We start from the raw sequence: 21,453 nt of genomic DNA, 5'->3' as shown, positions 1-21,453 counted from the left end.
GGTTCCTGCTTAGCAGCTCCAGACCCATCCAAGGGAGATACATCTGTCGGTCCAATACCTTGAGTATCTTGTGGCATGCTGGACTCCACATGGGTGTCGGTAGAGGCCTGTGACTCGAAGGTAGCGGGTATCAGGGGCTGCAAAAGCGCCTCACTGACTGCTGGCGAACCGTCAACTGGCTTAGGGGAAGCTTCGTCGTCGGTTTTGGATCTCGATTGCCTTTCTCTGTCCTTTTCTTTACATTTCTTATGTACTCCAGTAGTTGGATTGCTATCCAACAACATTTCTGGGTAGTTAAATCTGTTTCCAAAATACTTTGATGCAAAAATATACTGACGCTTAATAGTGCGTTGGTTAAATCTAGCACAAAACCGACAGCTAGGCACATCGTGATCAGGGCCTAGGCAAGGAATACAGTATAAATGGAAATCCTTATGAGGTATTTGCTTCCCACAAGTAATACAATTATTAACTTTTTCTGACATAGGTAAAAAGCAAGAAAAAAGTTTCCCCAACAGGGTACTTAGCTTTAGTGAAGACTTCGATTCTGAACTGGAATATTTCAGGAGTCGGGCGACCGGCACTTGCGAAATGCTTCTGCTTCGAGCACCGCGAGGCAAGAAAGACTAAAGAAAATGGCGTCAGCTGCATGTTTTATACCCCTGATGACCTGATGTCATGGAAGAGAAGACAGCAACTGACGCAGGACCCAAGACTTTGGAATTCAGGCCGACTGAGGGCAACCTGCCAGCAGATTACCCAAATATAATGACTGCAACAGTGAAACACGAAGAACATCTTGTAGTTAATGGTCCTTCTTATACAGAACAGGTGGATACAGCCAACCTGCTGGCAGACAGGTTCAATGAAAACTTCACTCCCCTGTCCCCACCACATATAACACAAAGCATCCTTACCACCTGTCTTCCACCTAGCATCTCCAAGGAGCAAGTCTTAAACTCTCTCCTCAAGGCTAAAAACGCAGCCTCAGTGGGACCAGACAACATCCCAGCCTGCATTCACAATGGATTAAAACAGGAATCAGCAACACCACTGGGTGCCTTGCTCAACTACAACCTTGGCAGAGGTTTCATCCTCGCTGAATGGAGAACAGCTACCATCACCTCTTTGCATAAAGGGGGTGCATCCATGGACCCTGGGAACTACAGGCCCGTAAGCCTAGCCAGCCTTATCTGCAAGATCACGGAGAATACCATCATGGACCTTATCAACAAAGATATAGGTAATCTAAAAACACTCAACCCTATCCAGTTTGGCTTCATCAAAGGCAGATTGTGCCTGTTAAACTTGGTGGACTTTTCGAGACAGTCACCAAAGCCTATGACCAAGGTAAAACTGTACATAGGGCCTAACTAGACATAGCCAAAGCCTTTGGCACTATCCTCCACTCAGGCATTATTGATAAACTGACTCAGCTGGGTATCAACCCATATATTGTTAGGAGCAATTTGGCTTACTAATAGAAAGCATACAGTCAAAACAGGAGAGACTACTGTCTCCAGCAGACCAGTTACCAGTGATGTACCACAAAGGTCTGTTCTGGGGACCCTACTGTTCAGAATATACTTCTCTGAAGTACAGGCAAAAACTAAATGTCTGTTGCTGACAAAGTCTGCCAATGACTGCAAACTAGAAGAGGTCATTCCGTCCTCTAACAATGTCAATATCATGCAAGAAGGACTTACACAGACTAATGACTGCTGCCAATGTCATGGACTCACACTCAATGTAAAAAAAAATGCATCATCCCCTTCGGCAAGGGTGATGCTTCTGCAAGCTACTCCATAAATAGCAGTACCTTAAGCACACAATTACTGGTGAGGGGACCTGGGCACACAGGTTAATAGCAACCTTACCTTTGATCACCACGTTTCCACAGTAGTAAGGACATTTGGTGTTGCTCACCTCATAAGTAAGGGCATTGCCTCCATAAAAAGCAGGTTATAACCCCCCTGTACTCTTCCCTCATCAGGTCAATAAAAGAGTATAATGCTCCCTTTGGTATGCAGCTCTCTAAGCACCTGCAGCAGTTGGAGAGACCGCAAAGGTTTCTCACAAAAAAAATTCAAGGTCTCCAGCACATCAATATGTGGACAGAATGAAATCACGGTTTCTCTACTCTACTCTGTCTCATACAAACTGCTCAGAGGCGACCTGTGCCTTGCATGTAAGGCAATATTTGACACTGTCTTAATGGAATTGCTACACATTCACAAGTCAAATGGCACACGTGTCACACACTCAAAGGACCATAACCTGGTTTGTGACATCAATAGAACTTGCTGGAGGAACAGAATTATCTTGCAGAGGTTACCTCATCTCTGGAACAGACTTCCAATACATGTTAAGCAGAGCCCCTCGTTGACCCTATTTAAGCATAATTTGGCCGACTGGATGGGAAAATGTAAATTTACCCTGGAGGTTTCACCCGTGTCCCTCTAAGATATGGGTAACAGGTGCTGATTAAGTGTCTACCCATAACAGACACTCTTGGGAACAAGGGTTAACTTGGCTAGGCATTAGCCTAGTAACCTCCTATGATCCTATGAAAAAAGTTATGTACTCACCATAACGTTCCATCTGTGTTGTCTGCTTCAGTCTTCATCAAACCTGTGGGTCTCTGTTTAGAGCTCCAAACTGACTCTGTCAGCAAGCTTAGGATTCCAAGCTAGAGCGCTTTCCACCCTACCCATATTGCCCAGCTCCTCTCAGATACCTCAGACTGAGTTTAGCGCACCCAGCAAAGCATCGTGGTCCTGTTAGAGCTCCTCCTTGGGTATTTCTAAAGTACTTTCAGTCAGCCGTAAGTGGTCTTTTGACCTTTTTTCTTTAATTTCCTACCCTTCCTTCTCTTTCTGCCTGTTTAAAAAAGTTAGTTCTATATTTCCGTAATTATAGTATAATGTTTTTCTGCGCGTGGTAATTACACTGTCTCTCTCTCTGTCTCCTACTCCTTTCTTTTGTGCTATCAAGTTACAGATATCTGACAAACCTGTTGGGTTTAAAAAAATGTACTTCCTGTGGGCACAAGATCCTGCACAGCTCAGGAGGGGAAGGGGTGGAATTCTGGCATAAACAGGATGTACAGAAACAACATTTCAGAGCTTTCTTGCCTTAAAAAGGAAGGCTGCAGTCAACATGACATATTAGGACAAGCCATACATTTTATGTCATACCAGAAACAAGGGGGCGAATCTAACTGTGAACCAACGCAGCCAGGAGTAACAGCAAACTAAAAATAAGGTGGATTGAGGGAAGTTATTAGTACTGCACCTATGATCCACTTGAACAACTATTGTACTATGTTTGTCATTAGACCACTGGGGCAGTAGCTTAAAGCTATACGTGATAATTGTCAAAGCTTAAACAGAAAAGGTAGAAGAAGAAGGACCAGAGTATTGAAGGCCCAGGAGAATATATTTAACAAATCCTACTCTGGCTCTGGAAAAGGAAGCAATTTTTATAGTGATTATGTAAAGTGTGCATAAAGGACTACATTGTTGCCTCTACGACAGCTCTATAGTCAACCCCTTTCCAAAAAGCCCCAGAAGCATCCATAGCTCTAGAACAGTGCGCCTTAACATTCTGAATGAGACTTTTCCTATGGTGAGTAGTCTGAAATAGCCATCTGGATATGGTGTGCATGGAATGGATTGTCCTTTCTGTGTCTTACCTTCAAAACAAATATTGAGTTGGTCTGACATATCTGCAATATTTTGCCTTATCCAGGTAGATAAAGAGTTGTTGAAGGTAATCCAGGTAATATAGAATTCTATCTCCTCTGTTCTTAGGCTAGGGAAAGAATACAAGGTAAACTCAGAAACAACAGTGGATATGAATGAATTATTACTTGTAAAGGCCACTCTGTGTTTATGAAAAGACAAAAAAAAAAAAGCTGAGAAAACATCATGGCTTACAACTCAGATATCTATGTATAGCCAAAGTCAAAGCAATAAACAAAAAGTAAACATCAAGGAAGTGCTAGCTGCAAGTTTAAATGAAAACAAAGTTGGCTTCTCCAATACAACATTAAGATTCCATGATCTAGTTACCTGCTTTCTACATGGTCTAATATGTATATGGCCTTTCAAGAACTGCTTGTCTTGGAACAAAGAAAAACAAAATTGTGTGTGCGTGTGTGTGTGTGTGTGGGGGGGGGTCTATTGGCAGACGAGCAGAAATGGCCAAAAGATGTACTTTTATAGAAGTATAAGACATGCCAGGTTTCAGCAATTCATACAAGTACTGCAGATCCCCTGGAGACCATGCCAGGGTTGAGTCCTGGCCTCTGCTAGGGCACCAGCCACAAAATCTTCATTTGGCTTAACGGAATTCTCTAGTAGCAAGTTTTCTAGCCTCCTTTAATACCTACTGCACATCCTCCATAAAGAGGTGCCTAAATGAAATCCTATTATCCATATATGCAGGAAGAGGCTCGGAATGATGAGGTGAATGAGAGATCCCTTGTCCTATGTAAGCAGATCCACTACGTGAGAAAGGTTTGGTAACTGCCTTAGCTAGGTGCATAAGATGACAGAATCAGAGTAGTCTGAGTCAAAGGAGGTTACTAGCAGTATCTTAGAAAAGTCCTTCTTTATCTTTCAGGTAAGACTCCGGTAATCAATGGAAAGGGGGGAGGCATAAAAGAACATTCCCATACATGGGAAAAGAAAAAGCATCTGTTTTCCAGGCCTGGTTATAAGGAATCCTGGTACAGAACTTCTGTAACAGTCTGCTGTGAATGGAAGCAACCATATCTACTTGGGGAGTTCTCCTATAAATGGACAATCTCCTGGAAGACCTCTGTATGTAACACCCCTTCATGAGGATCTGATCTGGATTCAGCAAGTCTGCAACTGTGCTCTGCTATAATACAGTGCTGTTTGCCTGAAGGGAAAGAGTGTGCTGAGCTCCCAGGCAATCATGGCTAGTGTGCACAACACTGTTGTCTCCTCAGTGATTACTAATAGTGGTCCTAGAGTCCGGTGCTGATTCAAGACTTCATTGCCTTTATCAGGTCCATCATTTCTTTAAAGTTTATTTATTTTGTCTTGAAGTGGAGATGCCAAATCCCTTGAAATTTGATATCTTTGGAAACGCTTCACTGATTTGTCATAGGAGAAGAATGAGGGGGATCTGGATTTAAATGAACCTGATTGGTCTAACGGGGAATTATTTTTTGATGAAATTCAAAAGTGGAACCAGAAAGTATAGAGGATGACTGCTGCTAGGTCCACACAGATTTGAGAAACTGCTAAATCATCCTCATGTGAAGAAGTCTGGCTAGATGAACCATGAGGACTGCAGTTGCCAAGTAACCTAGAATTACAAGGAATTCTACTGCTGTGAAGATGGACTGGAGAGCCAGGTCTAAAACTGTATATGGTAGAAACAGACTTCCTCTGTTGGGATGAATGCCATCATAAGGAAGGTGTCCAGAAAGGTTTACCTGTGAAAAGGAACCAATGAAGACTTCTCAACATTTAATTTCAATCTTAGGTTTTTGAAAGAGGTTCACGAAGAAAAGGCGAGATGCCTGGTTAGAATCTGCTAAGATGAGGCAATAACCAGATAAGAGTAAATGTGGATTTCCTGAAGTTTGTATTTGGTGAAAACCTTTGGGGCTGAAGATATACCAAATGGCAAAGATAACTGAATATGTAAATCAGACACAAAGCACTTTAAACAACATGTAGTCTTTGTGAACTGAAACACGGTGATTTGCACCTTTGAGGTGCAGAGTGAGTAAATAAAAACTGGGTTGAAGAGAAGGAAAATGGGACAGGAGAGTTAACATCTTAAGCTTTAGTACAAAGAAAAAGGAATTCAGAAGTGATCGAAAAATGGTCGACGAGTGCCTTCCTTCTTGGGCAAAAGAAAATCCCTAGAGTGGTGTCTCTTTCCCAGATGGGGAGAAATTACACCTGTGTAAGCAAACATATCGTAATAGTAGACATGCTAACAGATCACTGATGAAGTAGTTGATGAAGTAGCCAAAACTATTCGGGTGTTAATCTTTGCCACCAGCCAGCCTTTCAGAGCTTAAGGGCACCCTACAAGTGGTCTGTCAGAAGCTCAAAAGAAGTTCCTATAAAACAACAGTTACATCTCCAAAAACCTCAGAGTTTTCTTGCTCTGCAAAAAAGGAGGTAATAGCCCTGAAAGGAAAAATGCTGTATACAAAGTACAGTTTTGTACCTACCATAAATGTAGATGTCCGATAGGCATGCATCTGCAGTCCTTACAAATGGGTTGTCCTGTCGTCAGGCAGCCCTTCGGTTGGCCGGATTCCAAAGTCTGGGTCTGGCCTCGGCTGGTGTCGCACTTCACCCGACGTCATAGCTGCAGTTATTCGGGTATAAAGGCATCAGCCGACGCCATTTTCCTCAGTGTTTCTTGCCCCAGATGCCAGGTGCCCTCTAGGAAGGCTAAATTTGGATAAATGCAAATGGTTCCAAATAGTAGAGAGCAAACAAAAAATAAGCATGTATGTACATATATACAAACAAATACACCATAATAGATTCCACCAGCTAGCTACAAGATGGGCAAATACCCTAGGAGTACCACAGAGGGGAAGGAGGGTGGGTAATCCTGACTGCAGATGCATGCCTATCGGACATCTACATTTATGGTAGGTACAAAACTGTACTATGTCCTTCAAGGATGCATCTGCAGTCCTTACAAATGGGTAGAATATCATAGCCAAACTGGGGGAGGAGGAGAAATAAAATTATGGTGTAGTTAAGATCCCTTGCAAAACAGCAGTGGCAAAACCTGCTCGGGATCTGGAGTATAAAGGTAAATTATAATGCTTGGCAAATGTATGCACGGAGCTCCAAGTAGCAGCCTCTAAAATGTCTTTGGTAGCCACTCCTCGTAGAAAAGCTGTGGTAGTGGCTGTAGCCCTTGTAGAGTGAGGCCTGATGTTTTCTGGAGTTTTCTTCCCATGGTAGGCGTAACAAAATCTAATGCAATTTCCTATCCACTTAGAGATTGTCTGTTTTGAAATTGCTTTTCCTTCCATTCCTGTTGCATATGCTACCAGTAGCTGGTCAGTTTTTCTATTGCCCTTGGTCCTGTCCAGGTAGTAACGTAATTGTCTATGTACATCCAAGGTATGCAACAGTCTTTCTCCCTGTTCTGTGGGTTGGGGAAGAATGTAGGTAGGTGGATAGCTTGGTTTAAAGATACCCTGGAGACCACCTTTGGCATAAAAGTAGGATTTGTTCTCATGGACACTCTATCTTGATGGAAGATCAGGAAGGGCTGAACTGCCATTAATGCCTGTAGCTCAGATACCCTTCTTGCTGAAGTGATTGCAAGCAGGAAAGCAGTTTTCCATGATAAGTATTGTAATTCTGCTGTTGCTGCTGGTTCGAAGGGGAGTGTCAACTTTTCTAGCACAAAGTTCAAGTCCCATGCTGGCAATGGTGGCTTCCTAGGTGGTTTTACATTTTAATTCCTCTCAGAAACTGCCTGAGCACAGGATGTGAGAAGACTGGAGGATCCAAGTTGTATTCTGCTGAAATAGCTGATGCATGAATCTTAATGGAAGAATAGGACAGGCCGTTGTGGAAGAGCTCTGCCAAGTATTCCAGGATGTTGGCTATGTTTACCAGTGACACATTTTCTCCTTTTGCAGTACTCCAAATGTGATATCTTTTCCATTTTGCTGAATAAATTTTTCTTGTTGAGGGTCTGCGAGCCTCCAAGATAATGTCTTTAACCCTTTGGGATAAACTTGGGTTATTTGGTCTTATGCAATGTTCCAGGCAGTCAGCTGCAGTGTTTTCAGGTTTGGATGCAGGGTGTTGTAGTTGTTCTGTGTTAACAGTAAGGGAACCAGTGGTAGAGGCCATATTTGTTCCCGAGACATGCTCCTCAGTAATGGGTACCAATGTTGCCTTGGCCAGTCTGGAGCTATCAGGATGATCCTTGGACGGTCTTTTTTGATCTTCAATAGCACCTTGTGCATCAAAGGAAGTGGTGGGAATGCATATGCTATCAGGTTTTTCCAACTGAAAGATAGGGAGTCCACTTTCCAAGCAAGTGGGTGGTACGTCCTTGTGCAGAATTTCTTCAGTTGGTGATTGCGTGGGGATGCAAATAAGTCTATTTCTGGTAGTCCCCATTTTCTTGTAATGGTTTTGAATATGTCCGGATGCAGCATCCATTCGTGGGCATCCGTGGTAGTTCTGCTTAGTATGTCTGCTAGTATGTTTTCTTTTCCTGGCACAAAAATTGCTTGTAACTGAATGTTAAGGCTCAGGGCCACATTCCAGAGTTCCATTGCCATCCGGCATAGAGGGTACGAATGTGTGCCTCCCTGTTTGTTGATGTACCACATAACTGTGGTGTTGTCTGTCCTTATCAACAGTTGACCTTGTCGAAGAAATGGTCTGAATGTCTGAATTGCCAGTTTTACTGCCAGCATTTCCTTTTGATTTATGTGTAGGTGCAGCTGGTCTTGAGTCCATAAGCCTTGTATGCACTTGTCCAGCATGTGCGCCCACCAACAGAGGTCTGAGGCGTCCGTTGTGATGGTCTGGCTTGGTTGAGTGCTGTGGAAGGGCAGTCCTTTGTTTGATTGACAGGCCTGAGCCCACCATTTGAATTCTTGCTTCAGGCATGGGATTATTGGAATTTGGGTTTCTAGGCTGTGCTTGAAATTCCTTAGATACCACTGTAACTTTCTCATATGCAGTCTGGCATGTGGAACCAAAATTATGCAGGATGCCATGAAACCCAAGGCTTGCAGGACTTTTCTTGCTGTTAGCTGGTTCTGTTTTGTTAATGCCAAGAAGTAGAGAGGGAGTTGCTCCTGTTTTTCTACTGTTAGAAATGCCATTTGTTGTGATGTGTCCAGCTCTGCACCCAAAAAGGTTATCCTTTGGGATGGTATCAGCCTTGACTTTTTTATATTGACTGTGTATCCCAGGGCTTGCAGTAGATAAGTGACCCTTTTTAAGTCTTCTGCTAGTTTGTTTTTGTTGTCCGCTTGTAACAGGCAGTCGTCCAGGTAAGGGTAGATTTGAATTCCCTGAAGCCTGCAATGAGCAATTACTGATGCCAGGCATTTCGTGAACACTCTGGGCAGTAGATAAGCCAAAGGGCAATGCTGAGAATTGATAATGCTCTGATCCTGCAAGAAATCTGAGGTATCTTCTGCAATTTGGTCGTATGGGGACGTGCAGGTATGCCTCCTTGAGATCTAGAGTTACCAGCCAAGACTCCTTGCCCAACATGGGAAGAAGCTGCTGTAGGGTCAGCATTTTGAATTTTGGGACAATGAGGTATGTGTTTAAAGCGGACAGGTCGAGAATAGGTCTCCATTGATTTTCTTTTCTTGGTACCAGGAAGAGCCTGGAGTAAAATCCTTGTCCTTGCTCCATAGATGGTATCTTTTCTACAGCTCTCATCCTTAGTAAGTGAGTTATTTTCTTTAGAGCTTCTGCCTTTTGATTTGGAGGTAGGTTTGGCATTCCTCTCTTCCTTGGTAGAGTATGGAAGTGAAACCTGTAACCTTGGTCTATTGTCTGCAAAATCCACTTGTCTCCTGTGATGTAATGCCAGTTTACTGAAAATAAGGCTAGCTTTCCGCCTAAGGGTGCTTCTAGTTGTTCCCTGGTAGGCGGTGCTAGAGCCAAGTCACTGTGATTGTCCTGTAGTCGTGGTGGTGGCTGTATCTGTGGCTGTACCTCGCTGGTTGTTAGCCTGCCACTGACGTCCCCTGTAGGCACCTCTGGATTGACCCCTGCCTCTTGAGCGCCTATTCCTGTCTCTCTGAGCTTTGGAGGTGTCTGGAAAGGACCAATTCTTGGAGGGCCAATTCCTGCTCAACCTTGGAGGTTGGACCTGTAAGAAATCTTTGACTGTCTGGACAGATTTTGCCTTCTCTTCCATCTTCTTCAGCACCTGTTGTGCGGGAGAGCCAAACAAATTGATCTTGTCCATGGGAGCATCCAGTAGTTTTGATTTAACATGATCTGGTAAGGCCTGCTCTTTTAACCATGCATGTCTTCTGATCACTGTGCCAGTCATGGCTGATCTAAAGGAAGCCTCCAGTGCATCATAGCCGCATTTTAAGGAATGGTTACTGACCTGCTGAATGTTATGTACCATTTCTTGAACAGATTTTTGTCTAATGGTTCATCCGAGGACAGCTTTTAGTTAACTGGTCTAACATAAATTCTTGATACTGGATCATGTGGAATTGACAGTTCAAGGCCCTAGCTGAAAGAGTAGCAGAAGTGTAAACTTTTACCCCATCTCTAAGGCCCTAGATTCCCTTTCAGAGGGAGGGGTTTTGGTAGAGGTAGCTGCTACAGCCTTGGGTCCCTGGGAGATAGTTTCGGGATCTGCAAAAGGGCCTTATACAAATGATAATGTGTGTCCGAACCCTGTAGTACCTATCGGGCTTAGCAGGGGCCGGAGGAAGAGAATCAGGAGCAGTACAAGCATCATTAAAAGCATCATCCACAACAGTAAGTACTGGAGGAATGGCTAAAGGCCTATGCTGTGGCAAATGCAAAAGGTTCTAAGCCTTTTCCTAGAGTCTGAAAAATCCTGGCCCTGCCATTGAAATTGTTCCCTCATAGCATGCATGGTTTCCCCAAAAGAAAATTCCTCAGGCGGAGAGGCAGAAGGAATGTACTCTTCTGCATCAGAGTCCTCATAAGGAGAAAAAGGGGCCTCTGGAGGGTCTGAATTATCTGATTCATCAGAGGAGCCATCTGAAGAAACTGGCTCAGGGGGCTCTACTCTAGCCCTCTTCTCTGGAGGTGGGTGAGAGGCCCTGTCTGGATGTGTTTGGGATCCCCGGATCAAGGAAATGAGATCCTCTGCTAGACTAAGCATTTGTGAACTAGAACTGGGCCTGTGAGAGGGGGTCTTAGCAGGCATAGTTTTGGTAGTCTTTGCTGCTTTAACCCTGGCAAAGGCCTTAATCGACATGGATGCAGGAGGCCTAGCAGCTCCACGTGCAGGGGTAGAAATATCCAAAGGGACAGTATCTGATAAATCCTGTGAACCTGCAGGAGCAGGTGGGATTTCAGTAGCAGATTCAGCCAAGCTGGATGAGGCCTCGGTAAGTGGCAAGCTTTCGGCCGAAGGAAGAACCGTGGACTCGGTTTCAGCCGAAACAGAGACACTCGCGGTTGGCTTAACCGCGGTTTCGGCCAAAACCGCGGACCGCGAGTGTCGGTCCTTTTCCTTGCGTTTTTAGAAATTTGCGTAGTCGGAGTATCCGACGGCATAATGTAAGCAAAAGCGGAGCCGAAAAACTCTTCAGCAAATTCAGACCGACGTCTAAGCGTTCGTCGGTTGAAAGAAGCACAGGCTAGATAAGCTGCTACGTCGTGGTCTGGGCCTAAGCAAGGTAAGCAGTAAGAGTGGAAATCTTTATGAGGTATTTGTTTCCCATAATTTAAACAGTTATTCACTTTTTCTGACATCGGCTGAGGCAAGAAAGAGTCCCCAACGGGGTACTTAGCTTTTTAGAAGTCTTCGGTAGTAGTAGAAGTATTCGGTAGTAGTAATCTCTGGTTCTGACCGACCGGCACTTGCGAACAGCTTCTGCTTCGGGCGCCACGCGGCAAGAAAGACTGAGGAAAATGGCATCGGCTGATGCCTTTATACCCGAATAACTGCAGCTATGACGTCGGGTGAAGTGCGACACCAGCCGAGGCCAGACCCAGACTTTGGAATCCGGCCGACCGAAGGGCTGCCTGACGACAGGACAACCCATTTGTAAGGACTGCAGATGCATCCTTGAAGGACATCTGGGTATATACATCCACATCCCCTGGTAATACAAAAACACAACAAAAGAAGGGGGGTAGAGGGAGGGGACTGCTACTGCAATAGTGATCTATTAGAATAGCTACCATTGTGGTAAGTTTACTTATACAACTGTACTATGTTCAACATCAGATCACTGCTGCAGTAGCCTGAGCTACATGGGTAGATTACTATATCTTAGAAACTAAGAAGGGAGGAGGAAATTAATTAAGAATCAAACATCCCCAGGAGAAGTGTCTTAGCAAAGCCTGTTCTGGAATGGGAAAATAATCCAGTTTGTAGTGCTTTCTAAAAGTATGAACAGACTGAAGTTGTCGATTTTAGAATGTTTCTAAATTCCTCCCCTTCTCAAATGCCGCCAAAGACCTGGTGAAATGAGCTCTAATCCTGCCTGTTAGTGGCTTACTACATGAGGCAACCATCTAGATACAGTCTGGTTTGTCACTGGTTGTTCTTTCCTCTTACCTTCAAAGGAAACCAACAGTACAGGCAGTATCTGAGTTGCCTGTGGATATCCACAGTATGAAGAATTTTCTCTTTCTTGTATTTGGGATCAATGAAAATAAAGAAAGATTATCCAACCAGCTCAAGGTAAACTCTGAGACTACAATATGTATAAAAGTGAGCTAGGATCTCAAAGAAAAAAGTACAGTTGTGCACACTTACCATAAATGTAGATGTTTTAGTGTATTCACTGTTGCAGTCATCACACTTGGGTTATCTGCCTGCAGGTAGCCCTTAACCGGCCTGTATACCAGAGTCTTTGGATTTCTGCATCGGATGCTGTCGCTTCTTCCTAGACGTCAGGTTGTCAGGGGTATAAAACATGCAGCCGACACCATTACATCAGTCTTTCTTGCCGTGCGGTGTCTGAAGCTGAGGCAGTTCGCAAGTGCAAGTCGGCCGACTCCTGAAATTTTTGTTTTCGACTGCAACAGTGAAATACAAAGAATATCTGTAACTGTCCTTATTGGAAAATATATACTCAGTACTTCCTTATTATAGCAGCCCCCGGCCATAGCATCTGTGGTTCCCCACAATAAGGAAGTACTCAGTTTACTTGTGATCTTATTTTACTTTTTGTAAAGTGTTATAAATTGAAACAAATACAAGTAAGACATTGTAACTGCGCACAATTTATGACCAGTTTTTGGACAATGGATAATCTGTATAACTGCACTAGGGAAAAGAAGTCTGAACCTCTTCTAATGGGAACCGCTGACTTTGCGGCTTTTATTTAGATTTAATGGACGTTTAAAATATTCTGACCCTTAATGTTAATAACGTGGTATGATGGTTTTATCAGAGTCCGCAAAATATCTAAAGGCAAACACAATCTGTAATAGAAAAGGAACCCATTAAAAAAACATACGGTTCTCGTTTTTAGTTAATCTTAAGTTGGTTGTTCATCCTGTTTGTACTGCAGCTAGAGACTGCTCAGTAGCATGTTTTACTCTTCGTTCCTCATTTGATGACATAATCAAATACATACACAACCACTGTGTAAACTGAGACTTTAAAATAACCCATCAAAGCACAGTGAAATGTTAATTAGGTACTTCCTTACTGTGGCAACCAGAGACACTATCACAGGGGCCACTATAATAAGGAAGTACCAGATACTCTCCTAGCTGAAGCCAGTGCAATAAGGAAAACAGTTTTCTGTGTTAAGAACCTCAGTTCAGCCTAATGAGCTGGTTCAACATGAAAAAGAGCAAGCTTTGCAAGCATGAAGTTAAGATCCTAAGGAGATGCCATTTCCTAGGTAGACTATTTATACAATGAGTGCACATTGCTATTTAAAAACATGCAAGCTGACTGTACAGCCCAACCAGTGTGCCCAACGGGCATATACCAAGAGAAAAAAAGTCTGGCCTCTGAAGTACCACTGACTGGCCAGACTTTCTACTGGCATATGCTGGGGGACAGCAAAATACAAGAAAAATTAGAGGTATGCTCTGCAAAGAGAAACATCTCTGATTTTCCTTGAATTTATCCTCTGTCCTCATAAATTCCTGACTTTTTTATATTTAAAACAGCAATGGAGATTCTCTTTTCTTTGCTGCTTCTCCTGCACTGCACTAATGTACTGTGCAAGCATTTGAATGCAAGTCCCATACAAATGCGCAGTGCATCAGCCCAAAGAAAACAGCTTGGAAGAAGACTGAAGTGCAGTTATACAAAGACATTTAAGAAAGGTAAGCAATTTCTTTCTTAATGTCATTGTATAAAAGCAAAAATCCACTTCTGTTTATGGCTATACAAGGATTTACCCATGTCTGGCTTTGTTTAATCACTCATGCCTCACCCTTGTGATCAAACCCCATCAACTGTGGGTAAATACTGATACACCCAAACATAGTCCTGGGGTAATTGCTTAATTAAAACCCCTTTCAAAAACTGCTTGACTTGAGGCTAGTCAAAAAAGTGGGGGGGGTCCAAGGGCAGATAAGCAGATATGACTGACAAACGAACCTTGAAAGAGGAGAAAGGCCAGGGGACAGTAACTCAAACAAATAATCAAGAAACCTGTGGTAGCTGGCCCTTAAGAAAGCCCTGGTTCTTAGAATGGCACCAACTATAAAATGTTTCTATTTTCACATACATGACTTCCTAGTAGCAGGTTTTATTAGTTTCCTTTGATACCTGCTGCACTTCCTCAGAAAAATGTTGCCTAAAAGATATCAAAATTTTAACATCCACCCAGTCAAATAAAGAATTTTCAGGCTCAGATGTACCAAACAATCCTGGTCTTCTGTGAATAAATCCAATCTGTGTTGAAGCCTGTGGTAACTGCCTTTGGCCAGTTTCAAAAAAGGGAGAACCACTGTAGTTTGGGCCAAAAGTGAACCACTATCAAAATCTTTGGAGAGTCCCTCTAGATTTTTAAAATAAAACCTGGATATCATTGGAAAGAAAAGCACTGAGGACACTAATACATGGGGATGGAAAGGCATCAGTCTTCCAGGCCTATTTGCAAGGAATCCAGTAGCAGAATTTCTTTAGCTGCCTGTTCTAAGAATAGATCAACAGATCTACTTGAGGTGCCTCCCCAACAGATGGATCAATTCCTGGAAGACTTTGAGACCACACGGTGGTGTAGAGGGATAAAGCCCTAACTACATCCTAGTCAACCTGGGTACGATTAACAGTATGGGTAACTGATGGAGCAGCAGGGAGTGAGTCCCAAAACATGGACAATGAATGGCTCAAAAAATGACTTAAATATACCAAGTCAGAGATGAACATTTCCCAGAATATTCCTTTCTCTTCAAGGTTTTAAAATCTCAAGTTGGTATATACAAGTTTGGGGGGGGGGGTGAGGGTACAGGGAGGCTTGCCCCTTGCAAAAAAAGAAGTTTAAAGGAGAACAGTAGTGTTCAAGTTTTGCTCTTCTCCTGTATTTTATGTTTATTTTAGTCAGCACTTGGCATTACGAGTGTAGACATTTCAATACAAAGCTCTGTAAAAAAACTTCCTTGGTTTAAGCTATAAACATTTTTTTTAAATAAATAAGCTTGAAAAATAAAACACAATTATGAAAGGTAAAGGAAACAGTAGCTATTTTTTTATTTGGAAAGTCGTTTGCTATTTTTCTCCATTACTTTAGGCTTTTATTGGGAGATAAGAAGTCTACAGGTGCAAACAATCAATCGTGACATATCTTAACAGTATATCACCAGAGAAATTTACATAGATTCTTTTATGCATATGCAGGGTTGCTAGGTTTGCTAGTTTGTTTTTTTTTAATAACTGCTTTTAGTTGGAGATGAGAAGTCTGCAGGTGGGAGCAATTAATCATGAGAGGTCTAAAAACTGTTTGCTGAGAGAACTGAAAAAGCTACATTTTAATTAACATTTAAAGGTACACTAGCAACCAGATGAGTGAAAAAACAATGATGTTTCAAGCTTTGGGAAATTAATAATTTACACAAGCAGTTGCCACCCCAGTAGTCATAATAATTTAAAGCATTTAATATAGCAGTGCACAATTTTTCTCAGTTTATTTACTTAAATTAGCCAGTATACCTTTTTAGGGCTAAAGTTAATGTTTAGTGAAAACACGCATGATTTTTTTTTTGTTTTACATCTGAGAGGGAAACTGAGATAAAAATAGATAGCGATTAGTGTTAAGAGGCAACGTAAGCTCTAACATTCACTTTAGCAGGGTACCTTTAATTTTAAACTACATATTGCTTGTGGATGCAGCCATCAATTTGAAGTAATTGCGTCCATCTGTAAGGGTACATTTATTTTTTGAAATGTATACAGCTTTGTATGTTTGTTGCAAGTTAAAAACGGGTTGGGGGTTCTGAAAGTCTATCTATTTTTTTTTTTTGTTAGATTGTTTCACTGAAACAAAGCATCTTGGAATGTGCCAAAGGTTTCAATGAAGATAAAGATAAGCAACTGCATAAGAGAACAAGTTGCCACAGTTTGTGTGGGCATGTCAACTAAATTTGCAAATAGACTGTAATACAAGGGAGTAAAAGTCTTGCTATCATAATGGCTACTCTGTCCATGCCATCATGGAATGTAATGGCCTTAAAAATACAGACAAAAAGTACAGAGTAATGAATTATATTAAGAAGTGTAGAGTGCAAACTGCAATGGTGCAGGAGACACATTTGGAAAGAAATGTGAATACGAACTTGATAAAAACAGTATTCAGAGTAGATATTTAGCAGAATATCAGGGACAAACAAAAAAGAAGTAACAATAACACTGACTGCTAGAGGGGTTCCAACAGTGACAGAACAGAAGAAAGACAATAATGGTAGATTTGTGGTATTAAGAGGTTATGGTGGTGGAGGGGGATTATGCTGGCATGTATTTACATTTCATCTAACACTGCTTTTGTGGAACTTCAGATAGTTTTGCGAGATATAATAAGCTTCAGCAGGGATTATTACTTATTGGTGAAGACTGGCACCAGATTTGTAATAGTGAGAATGTACCAGGGGACCTAGAAGGGAAAGATAACAAAAAAGGTACATTTCTAAAGAAATAAATTAGAAGATACTAGTAAAAAAGATGTGAACTCAGTATTACGAATGCATACAGAATTTACATATTATTCCCAAAGATACAATGACTGGGTTAGACTGGACAGAAATTATACTTCACTGGAGCATATTTAATTGAAAGCTTTGACACATATCCAATAACTTTCAAATCATGCACTAATAAAAATATGATAAAGATGCATAGTAATGAAGTGAAAATGAGACACTAGTGCTTTCCTACTTATCTTTTAAAAAATAAAGGAAATGAAAGAATGGACAGGAAAAAAAAATAAGAGAGCTATAAGAGTAGATGCAAATATATTAAGAAGGGACAGTTAGTGAGTGGCTCATCAGGAAAGCAACATTTAAAAACTTGGCAGAAATACACAAAACACATATGGGACAGATGCAAGAGGAACAGAAAGCCAACAAAGGTTAAGGTATTTTCAGAATAAGAGTAACCTTGCAGAATAAAAAAAGAGCTACTACAGAATGTTGAAGGGAAAATAAATATCTGGATAATATCCGCGAGTTTAGAAACATTGCGTTTAAGCAACTATTTTTTTAGCAAAACATCAGAGCACAAAAATGTTTAGCATGACTTAGGAAACAAAGTAGACAGGATTATCGCCGAATTAGATCCTGTAGAGGTATTACCGATATTTTGGAAATTTTATGACAATCTGTATAAACCAGAAGAATGTGGAAATCAGATAAATATTTATGGAAGACTTCATTAGGCCTAGATTAGAGGAAGATTAAGCTCAACAATTAACAGTTAAGAAAGAAAAACATGAGATGTAAATGGTGTTGTATAATCAATCAAAAGGGAAGTCTCCAGAAAGAGACAGTACTCTGGGGAAGTTAGGAGGGAGAAACTGATGAAGATCTGGAAGATTTAACAGAATTCTAAAGGGAGGGGAGTTCAGTCATCTTGGAGAAAATCCAGCGTGACTGTATTAAAATGGGGCACAGACCCTTCAGATCCAGCATCATATAAATACATTTCAATTTTAAACCATGATTCTTGGATTTGTGGTTCACTACTTTTTGACCTTTTTTTGTATTACATCATTACAAAGTGTTTATGTTGATACTAAGAGTATGACAATGGTGTTGGCAAAACTGATACATATGGATCAGTGTGCTATTGTGGGGGGTTTGCAAACATTCATCAACCTTAATAAAGCAATGATAATCAACAGAGAAAAAGAATGTTAAGAGATGCTGCTATTTTTGGCAGGTCTTGCTGTAAAGAAAGCATTCAATACAGTTTGCTGGAATTTTACCAGTAGAGTAAATGCAGTATTTGCATTTCCCTGACAGAATAATACGACTAATTTAAGAGGATATATGAAGGGTGGGAGTCAAAAATTAAGGTGAGAGGGCTCCTCTCTGACAAGCTATGTTTAATAAAAAAGGCAGAGATGCCCTCTCGCTTTGTTTTTCTTTAGATGCACTGGCAAAGAAAATAAGGGACTCTCAGATTCAAGGATATAAACAATATGGTAATTAAGAAAAGTTATCTTTACTTGTAGAAGATATTACTTTGTACTTGATAAATCCTGTAAAGGACATTTCAATATCATGGAATGTTTTGAAGTCTTTTCAAGATACAAAATTAATAAAGATAACACAAAAGCCATAGCAGTATACCACACACTCACATATGTCCAACTGTGGTAATTTATGTTGATATTTTAATTATTACTGCAGATGCATTAGTCTTACTATCATTCAAACTGTGTGTGTTCATTCTTACATCTTGCACGGGGACCAAAGCAACGTAATTTCATTCAGCTTGCACTGCTGTGTATATCTGATCGACAATAAAGTTTACTTTGACTTTGATATCGTTAAGCAATACCAATACTTCTTTGGACATATGATGAGGTACTTAGGCCTATGGATTAAAAGGAATTATGTTGTGGCAGTAAAGATTATGTGGGAACAGACCTGATGAAAGATTATACAAAAACTGAAAAAATGGAAGCTCCTAATTATGGATATTGATAGTAAGACACAAGCAGTGAAAATGTTTTTAGTTTCTGTAGTTTTATACACAAAGACAGGCATATTTTTATCAAATGGGGGATGAGGTTGACGACCATAATTAATAAAGAGATGAAAGAATTTATTTGGAAGGAGAAGAGGACAACAGTTAAGTGAGATGAGCTTATTTTCCTCTTAGAACAAAGTGGTTTAGGATTACCAGATCTGAAGGAATACTTAAGTGCTATGTAGTTAGATTTCATATACATAACACACACAGAAGGTTATAAATCAAAGTGGAAAGGGATGATGATGAAACAGAGAGGGAGTTCAAGGAAGGCAGAGTTAGTACGACTTTGGATGTAGGCCCTTAAGACAAACCACCAACAAACAGATTATACAGTATCAGAAAGTATTCAAACATCTATATCAATATGGGACTGGAGAAAGGAGATTTTACCAAAAGAACAGACTGCAAGCAGGGAAAAAAAAAGCAAGGGGAAACTTACTAGAAAACATTTGCAAAGAAACGAAAGTATGGGAGCAAGTTAAGTAGAGAGGGAAAGGTATTAAAATAATGGGATGAGACCAAGCAGAATTTTGAACTGTGGGTTAGAGAATGTCCTCCTTACCAACGGTTAAAAATAGATTATAGGTAAAGAGAAAGGGACAGAGGGTACTTGCTGAAAGACCAGATATGCCAGAGTTTTAATTAAATCTGGAATAGATGCTACTGTTTAAGAGAAAATTAGTAAGACATATAAAAGACTACATGACAACTACAAAAATCAATCAGAGGAGATTATAAAATATTAGGAAGAGGGAACAGAAAGAGAATTTACAAAGAAACAATGAAAAGGAACAGAAAGGCAATTTACAAAGGAACAATGAAAACTTCTGTATGGCTCCCAAGTATGAAAGTCCTAAAGGTTAAGGAATTTTTTTTTTTTGTTTACAAGTGTTTACACAGGTATTTCTATATTCCAAGGAAACTTCAGATAATGTTTCCATAGGTAAGTAGCAAATTCCAGTGGTGTGATAGGAAGAGAGATATTTGGGAACATGTTTTTGGGGAATGAAACAAATTGTCAGATTTTAAAAATTCTCTACACAGCACTTTGTCAGAAACGCAGAGGGGGAGGACTCATTATAACTAAGGAAATGATCTTTTTGAGCTGGGACATAAACGTATAATGCTACTGGGCTGCCAAATAAAGCAATTACTACTTGAACATAGAAATTGTAAAGGAGATAAAAGAACTTACAGTGGAATCTTTGGAAAAGGGAAGGCACAAGCTGCACAGAAATAAATGGAATTTGTGAGAATAACACATGCAGAATAATGTTCATGAGGAGGAATAGTGAGATTTAAGAGAAGAAATGAACTGAACAATTTATGTAACAGAGTAGAGGATATTTTTTAAAAATAAAACATAGGTATAATGCATGGAAAATGTTACTATGGTTTGTTTTCTCTTCTATTACTGTATGCAAACGCATGTCACTGTCTAAAATTTCAAGACTTTTTTATCCATCTTTCTATACAGGTAAGCATGTTTTCTGTCTCTGGTTCTATCTCATGGGAGTTGTCGGACAAAGTCGCATAGTCAGGGTATCTCACTTCTATAACATGTCCACGGCTGAACTGTTTTCGGATAGACGCAGAATGAAGGTGCCAGAGGATGTTGGCATACCAATTTAATCTCATTCTGGAGACAATTCTCTTTACTCTAAAGGCAGATGAATATACAGACCATACCAGATGTGACATAGTTGTTAGAAAGGTCATTATAAGACACTGCAAATCCGTCAGACGTTTTACAAGCAAGGTCTGCTGAAAACTAGCAAGGGGACATCTCTTTAGGAAGACAAGTCTGCTTAAGTTATGTTTTTTTTCCCACAGGCAGTGGTCTGCAAATGGGCATATCTGGAAAACAGAGCAGGACTCCTTTTACAAACAATATGCTCACTTATACTGGCAACATCATCCATCCACATTACAGTGACACTGCTTGATGTGGTATTACTGAGATTTGCTTCCACAAACCACACTTGGGCTGCTCATAAAAGGGAGAAGTGTCCACCATGCAGTACAGACTTCTCTTCTGTGTTCTGTTTGCTACCTTGCTGAGTGTGCATTGAACTGGAGGAGGCCTATAAGCAGAAATAAAATTTTGTTACAAACTCAATGTTAACAAAATAGTGCAATACAGATGATGTGGTGACGTGACCACTGTAATAGTCCTAAGTATTTTGTGACTCATACAGTAAATTATTGGCATAATGTATTACTGGGTATTTGATTTAATCTGGTATAATTTAAGCATATTTGACTACTGAGCATGAGAAAGTTGATTTGTTCATTCATACTTGTATAGTATGTGGGAGCTCAAAATGACTCAAGAAAACTCACAAACATTCACATGTTTCTAGACCAATATTTTGAATCCCTGACTGTTAGAAAAAATACCTTACAGGTGACAGCTTTATTCTCAGGGGTGATATTTACCTGTGACCCATGGAGTAAAGGTGCTGGAACTGGATGATTGTACTGCAATGGCTGACCAAGCAATGGGAAACGGACATCTCCTGTAATTTTAAACAGGAAAGCAAATAAAATTACTGTTACTAC

General features: G+C 40.8%; 1 protein-coding gene across 11 annotated transcripts in view; it reads right to left on the bottom strand.

Annotated features, from left to right (window-relative positions):
* R3HDM1 (R3H domain containing 1) overlaps nucleotides 1-21,453 on the bottom strand; it is a 2,579,330-nt gene that overhangs the window by 110,654 nt on the left and 2,447,223 nt on the right. For all 11 annotated transcript variants that reach the window (XM_044074947.1, XM_044074954.1, XM_044074957.1 and 8 more), the window contains one exon: nucleotides 21,331-21,410. In XM_044074947.1, coding sequence (XP_043930882.1) covers nucleotides 21,331-21,410 — 80 coding nt within the window. The remainder of the gene's footprint in view (nucleotides 1-21,330; nucleotides 21,411-21,453) is intronic.

Source organism: Protopterus annectens, chromosome 6.part0 (assembly GCF_019279795.1).
Source record: "Protopterus annectens isolate FY-2018-M chromosome 6.part0, PAN1.0, whole genome shotgun sequence".
NCBI lineage: Eukaryota > Metazoa > Chordata > Ceratodontiformes > Protopteridae > Protopterus > Protopterus annectens.
The sequence above is the reverse complement of the archived record's forward strand: the minus strand, read 5'-3'. Positions and strand labels throughout refer to the sequence as shown.